Source organism: Herpailurus yagouaroundi, unplaced genomic scaffold (assembly GCF_014898765.1).
Source record: "Herpailurus yagouaroundi ecotype Mexico unplaced genomic scaffold, PumYag 28, whole genome shotgun sequence".
Taxonomy (NCBI): Eukaryota; Metazoa; Chordata; class Mammalia; order Carnivora; family Felidae; genus Herpailurus; species Herpailurus yagouaroundi.
This window is the reverse complement of record NW_024412376.1, coordinates 108,751,541-108,768,380: the sequence shown is the minus strand read 5'-3', so window position 1 is coordinate 108,768,380 and position 16,840 is coordinate 108,751,541. Positions and strand designations below refer to the sequence as shown.

Here is a 16,840-nt window from a genome sequence, read left to right as displayed (position 1 = left end):
AAGTTTCATCTAAAATAATGAAGAATCTTAGACCCATATGTTTTCTTGTTTTCTTCAGCTACGTTCAATGCCAAACTCTACAGAGAAGTTTACTAGCTGCAGGTAGGGATCCTATTTACATTCTATATATCCCATGTGCCAGGAAGTAAAGGCATAGCAACTACTTAAATATGTATGGAAAGGTTTATCTTTCTCAGTGCTCATCATTGTCAATAGAGTCACTGGAAATGGCTAGAAATTAATTTGTGGAACGGATGCAGAAAGAGAACTAACATATTGAGGCAACACACACAGGAAGATCTCGTTTTAGTCTTACTTCCATTCTTGGTGATGGAATGATCCATTTCAAACTTGTATTTGAAATCGGATAAATGATTTTGGATAAAGTAATTGTATTTATAGTAGCAGGAATAATATTACGATCTATCTTCTTCAGTACCTATTCTGTGGCAGGCACTGTACTTGGTGCGTCACACATGTTTCCATTTAATCCTAACAAACATCCAATGCGGTAGAGTTTATTTACATTTTGTAGATGGAGAAGCAGCAACTTTGAGAGCTTAAGTAATTTTTCCAAGGCCACAGTCAGTATTAGAGCTAGAAGTTGAACTCAGAGTAACTGACTCCAGAATGTTTCTCTATATTAACAGGGCAAGTAAATAATGATTTCTTTATTTAACATGTAGCTGCTAAGCTCTTTAGGAGCTATTAGTATAAGCAGAAGGTATTGTTTTCAATAGAGAACGTGTGTGTGTGTGTGTGTGTGTGTGTGGTGAGTGGAGGTGATAAGAAAGATAAAGTTGATGAGTAAATCCAAAATGGGTGAGAGAATGTCTTTGCCAGATGAATCTTGTTGAAGTGCTAATGTTTGTATGTTTGTTACCAATGTTAAACCTTAATTTTCTTAGCATTCCTTGGATGTTCTAGTAACTTCTAATATAAAGAGTTAAATAACCAAATCACATTAATTAATTCAAGTGTGTCAACACAAGTACATGCAACTTAATGGGAGGCCAATGACAGATTTCAAGTACACAATATATTTGAACAGAAATAAGTTATTCACAGAATGCAGTTTAAACACAAGTGAATATAAATTCTGGTAACTTGTTTTAATTTTTGAGGGCAAATGGAATTGACCTGGAAATTTATAAGTGAAAAAATATACATTTCAGAATTATACAGGGAGATTTCAATTTTGAAAATATCCTCTTGTGCAAATAAAATTTCATTTTTCTTCAGCCTTGAACCACACTAATAGCCAGAATTATCTGCAAGAGAACTTAAGAGACATGTGAGTTGTATTATCGATATTCTTTTGTCTGAAATTTGAAATCATACTTATTCTGGAGGGGGGAGGGGGCAGTGATCTCACAACGATGGGGGAAGAGTTTTGATTCTATCTTTAGCACTCTCACAAGTGTTATGTTTCAGCACTAGCATTATGGTTGCTCAGTTTCTTCAGAAATCAACTTATCAAGAAGTACAAACCATAGTTGAAGAGTTGGTAGATCGCGCAGAGAAGTGCAAGGTCCTCAAGCCACAGGAATCACCGTCCGAATGCTCTCACCAGTTGGTAGGTGAATCATGTTCTGTCTTTCTCTCTCCCTTTTTTTTTTTAAACCGAAATTCCACCCAGAAGGTGTTGTTATGAGGTGGGGTGCTGAACAATTAGGTAGGGGATTTTAAGGCAGCGATGTGTATGTGAATCACACTCAAAATGTAAATTTTATAGGTTTATAAACCTACAGTTTTTCATTTCATTGCTGGGAGGTCAGACTCAGAGAACAAAACACTCAAGCGACTATTATAACCTAAAATGCCAATTTGTTCATTTAAGTTGGTTGCTCTTCTCTGCCTCTAGAATACTATTGTCTAATATCCTTATATAAAGGTAACTGGGAAATCAAAGTACTAATTTAAAAAAGTTTCTAAGAGAATATGAAAAAGAAGAAAGAGGTGAATATTATTATAGGCTCCTTTTACCAGTTAGTAGGAAATCTTGGGGACTACTACTATCTCATAAAGTATGTCTGTCTTGTAATTAGTGAGTTCTTGATAAACACTAACAACATATTTGTACAATCTACAGATTTTATGGATCACTTACCTCATGCCAAACACTTTAAACTACAAGTCAGTGGTTTTCTTATTTCTTGGGAGGTTTTTATTTTCAAGTCCATCTTCTTGGAGCTAAAACTCACCTATCTTTTACTAGACTCTAAGTAGACAGGAAAATTATCAGTCTTATGAGAAACACATTTTAAACGAAATGCTTCTGCCAATGACTAGTCTCACTTACTTTATAGTGATTACTTCTTATTTCTACTTCAAAAGATGGCCTTTTTTTTTTTTGGCCCTTTCCCCCCAAATCTAGAAATATATGTCTTTTGAGGTTTACAGCATCCCACACATTTACTGCCACTCAAAGGTATTTGAAAACTAACTAAATTATCACATTTTCATTTGAATATTTGACATTGAATACACACTGCGTCAGAGTTGCATTCTTAAAATAACTTCCCATGGAAACCAAACTGAAAACCATTTGGAAGCAAGGAAAGCAAATTACCATCTATTTCTTGGTGGATAGTTCTCATAAAAAAATACCTGAACTTCGTTAGGCTCTGTAATTTTGGCTTGTGTTTAATACCTCTTAACAACTTTATGAAAATGAACCAATTACATAGGAAAGGAGAGAGTGATGAATTCCTTTTGGCCCATGTCAGTATGTGGGAGTCTAGACTTCAAAACCTAAAAAGCTTTTGCTCTAAAGAGCTATGTCCAGGGACTGTTAAATACAAGTTGTACACTCAGTGGTCTTTTCCTGAAATAGTTCTTTAACTTTCCTATGGTTAGGGATGTAGATCATACATTTTTCACCTTTAAATTGTTATTATTCCTCCTACAGATGACTACCTTCCTAGAGCATGTTTGTAACAACCAAGGAATGGCTGACAAACAGGAGTTTTCTGACTGTTGCAATATAAATAACAAAGCAAGACTCAAGTGCTTCCTATTATACAAAAAAGATGACACAGAATATAGCGATGTATTCCAAATTCCAAATCTCGAGCAGATCTGCGAGGTAGACAAAGAGAATCAAGCATCAGTGAAGGAGAGGTAAGTCATTTCTCCTTGCCATACTCTCTGAAGAAGAGTGTTTTCCATTTTGAAGACAGATTTTTTTTTTTTTTAATATATGGGCTCTGAGAACACACTGCTTTATTACATGGAATTGAAGTAAAGGTTTGAGCTACAATATATATTTTTCTCCCTCAGAATGACAATTACAGTCTTAGTGAATATACAGGTCTGTGTATAGAGGCATTAAAAGTGACTAGGATGAAAAAAATGTTTAAATAAATTTTAAAAATGACTAGGGCAATGTAAAGAACCCACCTCCTTATTGGTTAGATTAGTCAGACCAGTAGCAAATGATGTTACAAGGTATAGCAATCAGGCCAAGCATAATAAACAGAGAGTACTGGGGACAGAGAGCAGGTAACAGCTCTGGCAAGAGGCTGGCATTTGGGAGATTCATCAAGGGATAGTAGAGAGGGTACCTGATAGGCATGGAGAGAGCCTTTCATATGGAACCTAGGAATAAGTGACAATTGCAGATTAGACAGAGATGCTTTTCTATTCATAAAGTCTGATTCTATAATTCCCACCTGGAGTGAATAGCAGTATAGCAAATGGGTAGGCAAGGTCATTTTTTCTTCTCATGAGCACAGAGGTCTATGTATGTGTGGTGTGAGCAAGTGACTGGGGTTTAGAGGCAGGTAACCAATGCCTAGAGAGAGAGAAATGACAAGAGAAACACAAAGCTTCAGTTCTCAAGGAATGAAGTTTTGGCCATCTTATCAAGATAGGTTCAGACAATGGGAATAAGGCAAAGGTCTGATTGCTGATTCTAGACTGCAAGGAGCATAGTAGTGATTTTATTTCAGATTTTAGACATAAAATTTTAGACCACAGATAAACGAGCAGACAGGATGATTTGATGCTGAATAATACAAGCTCCTTTAACTCACCCATATAAGGGCAGAATTGCCCCCAGAGATTACTGAGCCTTCAAAAGGAAATTAATTGGCCCCAGCTACTTAGGTAGAAAGGACTAAGGAACAAGGGGTTGGGCAGGTTGCAACTCATCTGACTTCAGGGGAAACCAAATGGGAACCAAAATAGGACCCAGCTACCTATTTATTTGTAGTTCTTCCACTCTAAGGAGAAGTCTAAAATCAGGTTTGAGTTGAACATTCAGAGATTACGGAGTCTGACCAATACTCAGGCAGTGAATCTAGTCTCTTCTTGAGAATTTACAATGAAATCAATGTTGAGTTATGTTATATGTTAATCTTTTTTTTTTTTGCAAGTTTTTATTCAATTCTAGTTAACATGCAATGTAATATTGGTTTCAGGAGTAGTATTTAGTGATTCATCATTTACATATAACATCCAGAGTTCATCACAAAAAATGCCTCCTTAATATCCATCACCCATTTAGCCCATTCCCCTGCCCCCCTCCCCTCTAGCAACCCTCAGTTTGTTCTGTATATTTAAGAGTCTCTTATGGTTTGCTTTCCTCTCCTTTCCCCCACCTACTCCTTATTCATGTGTTTTCTTTCTTGAATTCCACATATGAGTGAAATCAGATGGTATTTGTCTTTCTCTGACTGACTTATTTTGCTTAGCATAATGAACTCTAGCGCCATCCACATTGTTGCAAATGGCAAGATTTCATTTTTTATGGCTGAGTAATCTTCATATATATATATATATATATATATATATATACCACATCTTCTTTATCTATTCACCAGTTGATGGGTATTTGGGCTCTTTTTATAGTTTAGCTATTGTTGATAATGTTATTTTAAACATCAGGGTACATGTGGTCCTTTTAATCACTATTTTGTATATGTTGAATAAATACCTATTAGGGCAATTGCTAGATTGTAGGGTAGTTCGAGTTTTAACTTTTTGAGTGACATCCATACTGTTTCCAGAGTGGCTGTACCAATTTGCAGTCCCACCAACAGTGTAAGAAGTTCCCCTTTCCCTGCATCCTCCCAACATCTGTTGTTTCCTGTGTTGTTAATTTTAGCCATTCTCACAGGTATGAGGTGGTATCTCTCATGGTTTGGATTTGTATTTCCCTGAAGATGAGCGATGTTGAGCATCTTTTTCAGGTGTCCGTTAGCCATCTGTATGTATTCTTTGGAAAAATGTCTATACATGTTCTGCTCATTTTTTAATTGGATTATTTGTTTTTTGGGTATTGAGTTTGATAAGTTCTTTACAAATTTTGGATACTAACCAATTTATCAGATATGTCATTTGAAAATATCTTCTCCTATTCTGTAGGCTGCCTTTTAGTTTTGTTGTTTCTTTTGCTATGCAGAAGCTTTTTATCTTAAGGAGATCCCAAGAGTTTATTGTTGCTTTTGTTCCCTTTCCTCCAGAGATATTTGCTTCCATGTGTTTTTTATTTCTTCTTTGATTTCCTGGTTAACTCATTCATTCTTCAGTAGTAGGTTCTTTAACCTCCATTATTTGTGGTCTTTCCAAATTTTTCTTGTGGTTGACTTCAAGTTTCATAGCATTGTGGTCTGAAAATATGCATGGTATGACCTCAATCTTTTAGTTGTTATTGAAGCCTGATTTGTGACCCAGTATGTGATCTATTCAGGAGAATGTTCCATGTGCACTTGAACAGAATGTGTATTCTGGGGCACCAGGGTGGCTCAGTCAGTCGAGTGTTTGAATCTTGATTTCAGCTCTGGTCATGATCTCACAGTTGTGCACATCAGTGCAGAATCTGCTTTGGATTCTCTCTCTTCCTTTTGCTTTGCCCCTCCCACCCTCACTCATGTGTTGCACTCTCTCTCTCTCTCAAAACAAGTAGATAAACTTAAAAAAGGAGAAAAGAATGTGTATCCTGTTGCTTTAGGATGAAATATTCTGAATGTATCTATTATATCTATCTGGTCCACTGTGTCATTCAAAGCCATTGTTTCTTTGTTGATTTTCCGCTTAGATGTTCTGTTGTTGTTGTAAGTGGGGTATTAAAGACCCCTACTATTATTGTATTATTATCAATGAGTTTCTTCATGTTTGTTATTAACTGATTTATATATTTGGTGTTATCAAGTTGGGGACATAAATATTTACACTTTTTAGATCTTCTTGTTGGATAGACCCCTTAATTATGTTATAGTGCCCTTCTTTACCTCTTGCTGTAGTCTTTGGCTTGAGATCTAGTTTGTTTGGGGGCACCTAGGGGGCTTGGTTTAAGCACCCAACTCTTGATTTTGGCTCAGGTCATGATTTTACAGTGATGAGATTGAGCCCCGTGTCAGGCTCTGCGCTGAGTTTGGCACCTGCTTAGGGTCCTCTCTCCCTCTCTCTCTGCCCCTCCCCCCTCTCAAAGCAAGCAAACTTGAAAAATATTTAAAAAAATAAAATCTAGTTTGCCTGATATAGCTACGGCTACTCTGGCTTTGTTTTGACATCCATTAGCATAATAAATGGTTCTCCATACTCTCGTTTTCAATATGCAAGTGTCTTTAGGTCTAAAATGAGTGTTTTATAGGCAACATACAGATGGGTATTATTATTTTTATCCATTCTAATAACCTATGTCTTATGATTGGAACATTTAGTTCATTTACATTCAGAGTGATTATTGATAGATATTAATTTAGTGCCATTGTATTATCTGTAAAGCCAGTGTTTCTGGAGATTTTCTTGGTTTCTTTCTAGTCTTTTGGTCTTTCTTTCCTACTCAGAGTCCCCTTTACATTTTTTGCAGGGCTGGTGTAGTGATCACAAACTCCTTTAGTTTTTGTTCGTCTGGGAAACTCTTTATCTCTCCTTCCATTCTGAATGACAGCCTTGTTGGATAAAATATTCTTGGCTACATTTTTTTCCCATTGAATGTATCATGCCACTCCCTTTTGGTCTGCCAAGCTTCTGTGGAGAGATCTGATGCAAACCTTATTTGTCTTGCCTTGTAGGCTAAGAATTTGTTTTTCCCTTGCTGCTTTCAGGATTCCTATCTCTGCATTTTGCAAATTTCACTATGATATGTCTTGGTGTTGGACAGCTTTTGTTGATTTTGATGGGAGTTCTCTCCTGGATTTGGATGTCTGTTTCCTTCCCCAGATTAAGGAAGTTTTCAGCTATAATTTCCTCAAACAAACCTTCTGCCCACTTCCCCCTCTCTTCTTCTTCTGGGACTCCTGTGACAAGAATGTTATTATACTTTATGGAGTCACTAAGTTCCCTAAGTCTACTTTCATGATCTAATGTTTTTCTTTCCTTCTTCTTTTCAGCTTCACTATTTTCCATAATCTTATCTTCTATACTATTAATTAGTAACATAATCAGTAGTCTGATTCTTCCATCCTTGTTGTCAATACATTCAGTAGGTTTTTCATCTCAGTTATGGCATTTTTTTTATTTCAGGCTGAGTAGTTTTTAGGTGTTTTTTTTTTTAAATTTTTTTTTAACGTTTACTTACTTTTGAGACAGAGAGAGATAGAGCATGAACGGGGGAGGGTCAGAGAGAGAGGGAGACACAGAATCTGAAATAAGCTCCAGGCTCTGAGCTGTCAGCACAGAGCCCGACGTGGGGCTCGAACCCACGAACTGCGAGATCGTGACCTGAGCTGAAGTCAGACGCTCAGCCGACTGAGCCACCCAGGCGCCCCAGTGTTTTTTTTTTTTTTAAATCTCTGCAGTAAGGGACTCCATAGTGTCTTCTATGCTTTTCTCAAGCCCAGCTAGTATCCTTATGAGTGTTGTTTTAAATTCTGATTCAGGAATATTACTTATATCTGTTTTGATTAGATTCCTGGCCGTGACCTCTTCCTGTTCTTTCTTTTGGGATGAATTTCTCTGTCTTGGCATTTTGCTAGACTCTGTCTTCTGTGTGTTAGGAAATACTGTTGCATCTCCTGCTCCTGAGGGTAATGGCTATGTTAAGACGAGGTCATATACTGTATAGGCCTTGGTACTTCAGGAAGATTTTTTTGGCGTATGCCTGTGCACTTTGCTGTTATGTTTTGGCTGCTCTTTCCCTCAGATCAGTTCTCTGCAGAGTTTCTCCTTGCCTGCAATGGGAAGCGTTTGAACCTTGTCCAGTGTGTGGTGAGTTTTAACTAGGTGTGTTTTGATGTGCTTGTTATAAATGGCTGGATTCTATTTTCCCTAGAGCTGAAGTTTGTAGCACTCTGTGATCAATAGACTTGGTGCATGTGGGAGGTTTGTGCTAGTCTTCTGGGGGAGAGTCTTGTTGCACTGGTTCTCAGGCACTCCTGTCCTAGTAAAGATGCACCTACAGGGCTCAGTGGGGTGGGGCTTGGGGTAAGTGGCTCCAGCCTCCACTGGGGGTGCTGTGCTGCTTATGGAAATCCGTCTGTGCTGATGGGCTGGGGGGAAAAATGGCATCAGCTAGTTCTCTCATCCTGGACTGGGGAGTTTGCACCTGCCGCTGTTTGGGAAGCCCTCAAGAGAGGAGCGAAAAATCTCTGTTGTGTTTCAGGCTTCCGTCAGATCTTTGCATTCACCCTGTCTGCGTCTGAGCCAACTGCCTGCCTTGTGGCATAGTACTCTTGTGTTTTATCTCGGGCACGGGCCTGGGTTTCAAAATTCCAAATTTTAGGGACCAGGCATGACACAGACCCATGCTAATCCTCTGGGGGAGCGTCTTGTGCTGTGGCTGCTGTCAATTTGTCCCAAAAGGGCAGTTTCATGAACACACAGGGGCTCAGAGTTTATGGTGAAGCAATGCCAAAAGCTGACTTCCGTGTTAGCTGCCCTCAGCAGGTGTCTCTGCTGCTATGCTGATTAATGGGGCTGCTCGATGGTGCCCACCATGTCTTTTGTCCCCTGAGAGGCAGTGCCACCTCTCCCAAATGCACTCCAAGAAAGGGAACTCTCTCTCCCAGTGTGGCCCAGAGGATCTTCAGAGCACCCTGTCCACTCCAGGGCCTCTGCCCTCCTCCACATGAACACTGGAAAGCTTATCAGCCTTTACCCGGTGATGGCCCAGACTTCTAAAACTTCAGACATTGAACTCCACTGCTTGCAAAAACTGTGATGATCAGCCTCTCTCTTTTTCCCAGTCAATGATTTTGGGGAAGTGTTTTTCTTGTGTAATCCCATGCATGCTGCTTTCTCTCTTTCTCTCTCTGCTCTCCATGATCAGGGTTCCCTCCCTTCCACGGCACCCACAACTCTTTTGTCCCCCAAATCAACTCTCCGTAGCTTCTACCTTCCACAATGTGGCCATTTCTCTCTCTTCAGATGTGTAGTTTGTTCTCTTAGTTCTCAGACCGATTTCCTGGGTGTTCAGAATGATATGATATTTATCTAGCTGTGTTTGAGGGACAAGGCAAGCATAGGGTCCCCCCCACCCCACTACTCTGTCGTCTTAACTCTCTTCCTATGATAATCTTTACTTATGTGCAGACAACTATGAATATTCAGGGGAAAAATAATTTTCTAACTACTTTTCTCCTAATTATAAGGCAATAACTTTGCTTAATTCTCAACCAAGGAAACAGTAACGTATATATCAAAGCTGGAGTGAAAAGTCAGCTCTTTCAGACTTTTCAAAAGGTACATATAGTATACAGATACACAAAACCATAGTTACTGTACCTTTGGATTATCTAAGAAAATTTCAATAACAGTTTTAATTATTGTAAGCTTCCATTGTATGTCTGACTATAGAACCCAACTTCCGACCAAGCATGACCCTATGTTATCTTACAACAGGGACATTCCATTGTGTAAATGGCTGTAATTATTAGAAACCTTTTCCTTATACTAAATTAAACTTTGCCTTTGGAGATTTGAAATTAGATTGGCTCATATTGAATATCTTCCAAGGGAACTAAGTTACTGTAGTACAGTAATGAACTCTTAATTTATAATTTTTTTTTTCAACGTTTATTTATTTTTGGGACAGAGAGAGACAGAGCATGAACGGGGGAGGGGCAGAGAGAGAGGGAAACACAGAATCGGAAACAGGCTCCAGGCTCTGAGCCATCAGCCCAGAGCCCGACGCGGGGCTCGAACTCACCGACCGCGAGATCGTGACCTGAGCTGAAGTCGGACGCTTAACCGACTGCACCACCCAGGCGCCCCATGAACTCTTAATTTAGCATGCACAGTAGAGAGCAGAGGTATTGAATGGCTTTGGTGAAATTTCATTTTGATCAAGAATTTTGCCTTATGTTGGGAGGCCCGGTATATGTTGATAATATCAGTTCTGCTCTTCTGTTTCTACAAGTTGGGCCTGAGAAACTCTGCTGATAGAAATCTATTGACTAAACTTCCAAGGGCTTGAGAGCCCCTTGGTGAGAATGAAGAGCATTTGCTTGTTTGTTTGTTTGTTTTCTGTTTTTGTTTTTGTTTTGCCAAGCACGCACCTACTTTTCTAAGTCTTGCTAATGAATCATGTTCAGTTCTATTATTTGGCCTATTTCTCCCCTTCCATGGTTTGTAGATGATATTTTCCATTATAGGTTTTTAAAGAGCAAAAGGATAGGCTAAATTTAGTGTGGTAGCAAATAAGCAAACAATCTCTAATTTTCAGCAGCTTAATATGACTTTTTTTTTCTTCACTCATGCTATCTGTCCAATGTAGATTGGTAGGAGGCCTGATTATCATAGTCACTTAGAGACCTAGGTTGAGAAAGACCCAACACTTGCTTCTTTGATTCCTATGTCAAGGGAAGGGGATGATAGTAAATCATGCACTGTTTCTTAAGCTTGTTTAGAAGAAATACTCATCATTTCTACTCAGACATCACTAACCAGCAAGTCACATTGTCATACCTCACTTCAGAGGGGTTGGGTATGTACAGTCCTACCACTTGCCTGAAAGGAGGGGAACTGGAAATATTTAGTAAACAACTCTAATGGCCACCATCTTGGTCCTCCACCAACAAGAAAAGATTTTGTACTTTTAACCAAAAGCAAATGTTACCACAGGATTGCTAAACACATCCGTTGTAAATAAGGTCTGTTTGGCTGGTGCTTCAGGTCTCCTGCAAAATCTCTCATCTTTCATTATGGTGCCATGATTCTCAATCTGGCCCTAAACTTCAGAAAGCAGCAAGAAATACTCTTCTAATGCAGTCACATGTGGATATAGTTCCTGACTCCAGAAACTCTAGCCACTTTCTTGGGTGTGATTTTGTTTTCTAGACCCGGTAACATGTGGGGATTTCTCTTCAAATATTTTAAGCATTTCCTTGGCCATTTGTCATGAAATCTAGTTGTTTTTTTCGATCATTTCAGGGAAGGCAACAATACCAACTTGTTGTTTGACTTCAATGGCTGCAGCAGCTGTGTCCTTAGCTGGTATCCCAAAAGAAATTGGAGTTAGAGAAGTTGCAGGAATAAAGATTTATGTGTTATCCAAGGAACTGGGGGCAGGAGGAAATTAAAACATGAACCAAGTCCCTGTTCTATCTATCATCTCCTCCATTATCCTTTTAATGTTAAAAACCTGGTTTTCTGGTGTCACCATTTTTCTGGTGACATATGCCTACTTTATAGACATTACATCTTAAACTTTTATTAAGTTTTATAATAATCAGGATGGACTAAGCTATTCTGTGGTCACAAGTAAATCTTATGTTTAGAAATAAATCCTAAAATCCTAAATATTGACTTAATAAAGATTTATTTCTTGTTCATATCACAGTCTAAATCGGGTAGTTCTCTTTGGTGACTCTTGAAGAGTCTGGCTCCTGGCTGAATGCTGAGCATGATTTTTTTCAGGCCTGGCAATTACAGATGACATTCCTCATGGGGTAAAGCTGTCATTCCCATTCCAGATTGGAGCAAAACACATTTCAGCCACTGAAGGAGTCGCAGTCAAGGACTCAGTCCCTTCCTCCCTCCAAACTGGCCATACTTTTGTGCCTAGCTTCATTCCTAGCCCAGGTGCCTCTATTGAGACTTTCTAATGGGGAGGGGGGGGAGATGAAGGGAGAAACTTGGAGAGAATTTTGTGCATGTTAGCTCAGCATTCAGAGTTTTCCAACTCTCAGACCTTTCCCTTCCCCTTCCCCCCTGCCCCAGTGTCCTTAAAACCACAGGGGCCTTTTGTTTGGGACTCCTTCAGGAGTAAGCCATCCTCACATCTGTGATGATCTACCTGATCCTTGACTGGTGCAGGTCCATGGGGTGGGGGGGAGGCAGGAATGGACAAGGGGACAGGGTGGGGAGTCAGCACTTTCTCCGGTTTAACCTCTTGCTCATACTATCCTCATAAGTGATTAAAGTCTTAAGTGTTACTTTCAATTCGTTTTAACTGGCTACTCTGACACTTTGAAGCTCATCTCTCTCTAACTTGGCTCAGTCCCTGACAATTCGTCTCCAAGCGGTAACTCAAGAATGCAAGACATTTCCATCTCTATATTATCTGGAGCGTGTGTTTCCACGGTTACTGTGAGACAGAAAAGGAGAAAACGGGGAACTGTGCTAAGACATTAACAGCCACACCTGAAAGCGGTGTAGAGCACACTTATTCATATTTCATCATCCAGGACTCAGTTATATGTTCCCAACCTAACTGCAAGGGAGGCTGAAATAAGATTCTCCCTGTACAAACAGGAAAAGAAATGAATTTGTGTGAGCCTCGAGACAGTTTTTGCCTGTAATGTCCTCTTGTCGAGTATATTTGCATGCGTGTCTGTGGGGTATTTGGAACAAACTTTGCCATATAGGAGATATAATTATAAGTGAAAGGCAGACCTGAAGCCCAGGCTCTATGAGTAGGAAGAATGAATAAACCTGAGAGGGAAATAAAAACTGGGGACTTAGTAACAAACCCAAATATTGGGGGGCACATCTTGGAGGGCAGTGACATTAACTTTCCTCGTCTAGAAAGAACTTCTGGATGATCTTGAGAGACTCCTTTACCTCCACCACTAGCTCCTAAATGTAATCCTCCTGCACCAGCTGTGCAATTGTGCATTTACAATTCAGTTTGGACTATTGAACTTTCTACCTTCCACTCCTTATATAAAAGCGACAGGTTTTCATTATTTTTTCTTTCCCCACCAGCCTGGTAGTTACAGTTGGCCACTTCAAGGGCATTCAGGGAATGTCTGACTAACTTCACAGGGATCTGTCCACAGTGATGTGTGTGAACGTGTGATGCATTTATGTATACTGCTACCTCATCTCTTTCACCACGAAATTCTACAAGTTTCAGGTTAACAAAACAAAACGAATCCTAAGTTTTTAAGAGACAGTGTTGGCACATGTTCTTGAATTCTAAATTTCACAACTCCGCGTTTGCCACATTACAGGTACATTTATGAAACATCTAGAAAGCATCCATTCTTGTATGGACCTACTATTCTGACCACGTCTGCTTGCTATGAAACAGCTATTCGGTCATGTTGCCAAGAAGAAAACAAAACTGAGTGCTTCCAGATAAAGGTAAAATATTTGTCAACTGTTATTTAGAACCTTGTTATGCAAAGGGTGGGTGTGAACTGGCATCACACCTACCTTCTGGCAGCTTGTCGGAAATGCAGAACCTGAAGCTCTTCTCCAAACCTACTAAATAAGATTTCATTTTTTTTTTATTTTTTTTTCAACGTTTATTTATTTTTTGGGACAGAGAGAGACAGAGCATGAACGGGGGAGGGGCAAGGAGAGAGGGAGACACAGAATCGGAAACAGGCTCCAGGCTCCGAGCCATCAGCCCAGAGCCCGACGCGGGGATCGAACTCACGGACTGCGAGATCGTGACCTGAGCTGAAGTCGGACGCTTAACCGACTGAGCCACCCAGGCGCTCCTAGTCAATTCTTTTTTTTTTTTTTTTTTAATTTTTTTTTTTAACGTTTTATTTATTTTTGAGACAGAGAGAGACACAGCATGAACGAGGGAGGGGCAGAGAGAGAGGGAGACACAGAATCGGAAACAGGCTCCAGGCTCCGAGCCATCAGCCCAGAGCCCGACGCGGGGCTCGAACTCCCGGACCGCGAGATCGTGACCTGGCTGAAGTCGGACGCTCAACCGACTGCGCCACCCAGGCGCCCCAAATAAGATTTCATTTTAACAAGATATGTAGGCAATTCATATTGTCAATAAAATCTGAAAGCATAATTTAGCGTAGACAGTACTTCATTACAAATATTTAATGTTCTAGTTACTATTGTTGCATAACAAAGCACCCCAACATTTATTGACTCAAGACAGCAACGATCATTTTATTCTCTCTCATGATTTCTGGGGGTCAGTTCGGGAAGGGCTCATCTGGGCTGTTCTGGCTCATCTTTCTTGTGGTTGTAGTCAGACAATGGCTAGATCTAGGACTCCGGGGGACTCTGGGGGTTAGCTCAACACCTTTTTCTTTTCATATAATCTCAGGGCCTCTCCATGTAGTCTCTCTGCCCTGGCTAGCTCGGGATTCCTCACAGCATGGTAGCCTCAGGGCGGCTGGACTGCTTACAAATGGCCCAAATCTTCAAGAATGAGTATTCTAGTGGATAAAGCAGAAGTTGTATGGCCTTTTATGACCTAGCCTCAGAAATAACTTCCGTCATGGTCTATTGGTTGAAACACCTCACCGGTTTGAAGGGGACAGTATATATACTGTACCTCTTGAGGAGCAGATTGTCAAAGACTCATTGTAAGAGGAACACAGACGGAAGATATTGCTGCAGCCGTCTTTGGAAAATACAATCTTACCACTCTTAATTTTAACCATGTGGCCTTTTCTCCTTCATTGACTAGTTCTATGATAAAAGTACTTTGTATGCATGCTCATTACAGGTTCTAAATCTCAACATAAAATAACCATCTTTACTAGAAAAGGCACTACATGGATTTTCCCAAAGGTTGTGTTTAAATGAGTAGTAGTTTGATAATCGTTTGATGAATTCCTCAAGACTAAATGCAGTGCTACTTTGTTCTGTTTCCTTTGATTTTCTCAGTGCAAATTTATCTCATATTCCTCAAACCCCTATTTCTCTATTCCTCTACACCTATTTTTCCTATGGAGCTCCTCATCATTTATCTGGTGTGAGAAATTAAATAATGTATCTAAAGAGTTCTGGCATATGCTAAGTACTCAATAATTATAGCTATTATCATTAAAGCTATTTATATGTATATTTCTTACCTCCTTTTCTATTTGTCCCCTAGTGATGCCTTCAGAAGCCAATTCTGAATTTTTAAGCAGGACAGTCTTTTTTTTTTCTTTTGGTTTTATATTAATTAAAAACAACAAAAAATAAAAGATCGTGCAGTCTTATGTCTCATTACTTTGCATTTCTGAAAAATGAACTTTTTGTGGAGTTTAGTTGTTTTTTTTTTAAGTAACTTATGCTTGCTCTTCTAAGTTACAAAGTTTTTTTTTTTTTAATTTTTAAATGTTTTATTTATTTTTGAAAGAGAGAGACAGAGTGCAACCAGGGGAGGGACAGAGAGGGAGGGAGACACAGAAACTGAAGCAGGCTCCAGGCTCTGAGCTGTGAGCCCAGAGCCCGATGCAAGGCTCAAACTCACAAACCGTGAGATCATGACCTGAACCAAAGTCGGATGCTTAAACCGACTGAGCCACCCAGGTGCCCGTAGTTACAAAGTTTTCTTAATCTTAACCTTTCTCACTGGAGAATTTTCCTTAATGTAAAACATGCCCCTATAAGTTAGCTAAGAGTTCTTCCCTTCTCTCCCCCACTTTATGATCTTTACAGTATTGCTGCTTCCAGGGTGTCTGTTCCCAGTAGTTCTCACTTCTTCCTCAGAGAAAATTCCATAACCAAATGCGTAAAAATTGTGTCTATGATCAAAGAATGTGGTTTATGAGTTAAGTCTTCAGAGACTCTCTCATGAAGAAGTGTATGGGCTTGTTTGTATTAGATTTTAAATGAGTATAATACAACAAAATGACTAAAGTAATAATTATATGTGTAAGTATTATAAAAATATAATTAGCTACATTTAATCATAATTATTACATTAAATTATAATTGTTGTGCCAGTTTTGTGGTTTGAATATTGCCTTTGTATATATTTTCTAACTTGTTCTTAAAAATAGCACTGTAAGGTGCAGTTACCCAAAGTAAAAACAATCTATCGTCATTATAATTTCTTAAGTGAAAATATAGAACTGTTCTGAAATTTTAAAATATTACTAATATGCCCAGCATACAGAGATACCAATTTGGTGTATATCCTTTTATTCATTTTTCCACTCACAGATTTTATTTTGTGCACTGTTGTGATCACACTGAATATATAGCTTCGATTTGAGATTTAAAAATGCGAACTTTTTATTAAGAGTAAACATTTTGTCAAAATTAATATGCCATTATTTACCTTACCGTCACTCTGCTGTTGAGACAGTTTGTCTCTAAATTTTTGCTTTCATAACAAAACATGCATGTTCTCATTTTTGCATAATTATGTTTTTATTTATTTAGACGAATTTTTTTGCGATAGTTTCCAAAGTAAAAATCCTAGGTTGAAAATGGCAAACATACTTGAGGGGTGGGGCGGGGGGACTCCATTAATATATATTGCAAAACTGGAGAGCATGTATTTTAGATTTGCAATAGGAGACATGTGCCAGATGGCAGAGCTAGTAACTTGAATAAAAATAAAACACAACTGTAAGACATTGTTGCAATTTATTCTAGTGCTGTCTGGACTTCTCCTTGCTCACTTTCTTGTCTTTATATTCTAAAGGTTTGAGCTTCTAGACCAGGTGATCTCTGGGAAGTGAGATGCTATTTTATGAAACCAACAACCACGTTGTGCTTTTGGATTTGGTATCTTTTAAACAAAACAATA

The 16,840-nt window shown here is 39.0% G+C and overlaps 1 protein-coding gene across 9 annotated transcripts in view; it reads left to right on the top strand.

Annotated features, from left to right (window-relative positions):
* LOC121034498 (alpha-fetoprotein-like) overlaps positions 1 to 16,840 on the top strand; it is a 53,267-nt gene continuing 36,427 nt past the window's right edge. For 8 of the 9 annotated variants that reach the window (XR_005792477.1, XR_005792472.1, XR_005792475.1 and 5 more), the window contains exons 1-5: positions 1 to 102; positions 1,243 to 1,294; positions 1,435 to 1,576; positions 2,912 to 3,123; positions 13,344 to 13,476. Coding sequence is in view for 6 of the 9 variants with exons in the window: in XM_040481380.1 (XP_040337314.1) it covers positions 18 to 102; positions 1,243 to 1,294; positions 1,435 to 1,576; positions 2,912 to 3,123; positions 13,344 to 13,476 (624 nt within the window). In the remaining 3 variants the exon portion in view is untranslated. The remainder of the gene's footprint in view (positions 103 to 1,242; positions 1,295 to 1,434; positions 1,577 to 2,911; positions 3,124 to 13,343; positions 13,477 to 16,840) is intronic. The other variant, XM_040481369.1, reaches the window with a different exon arrangement.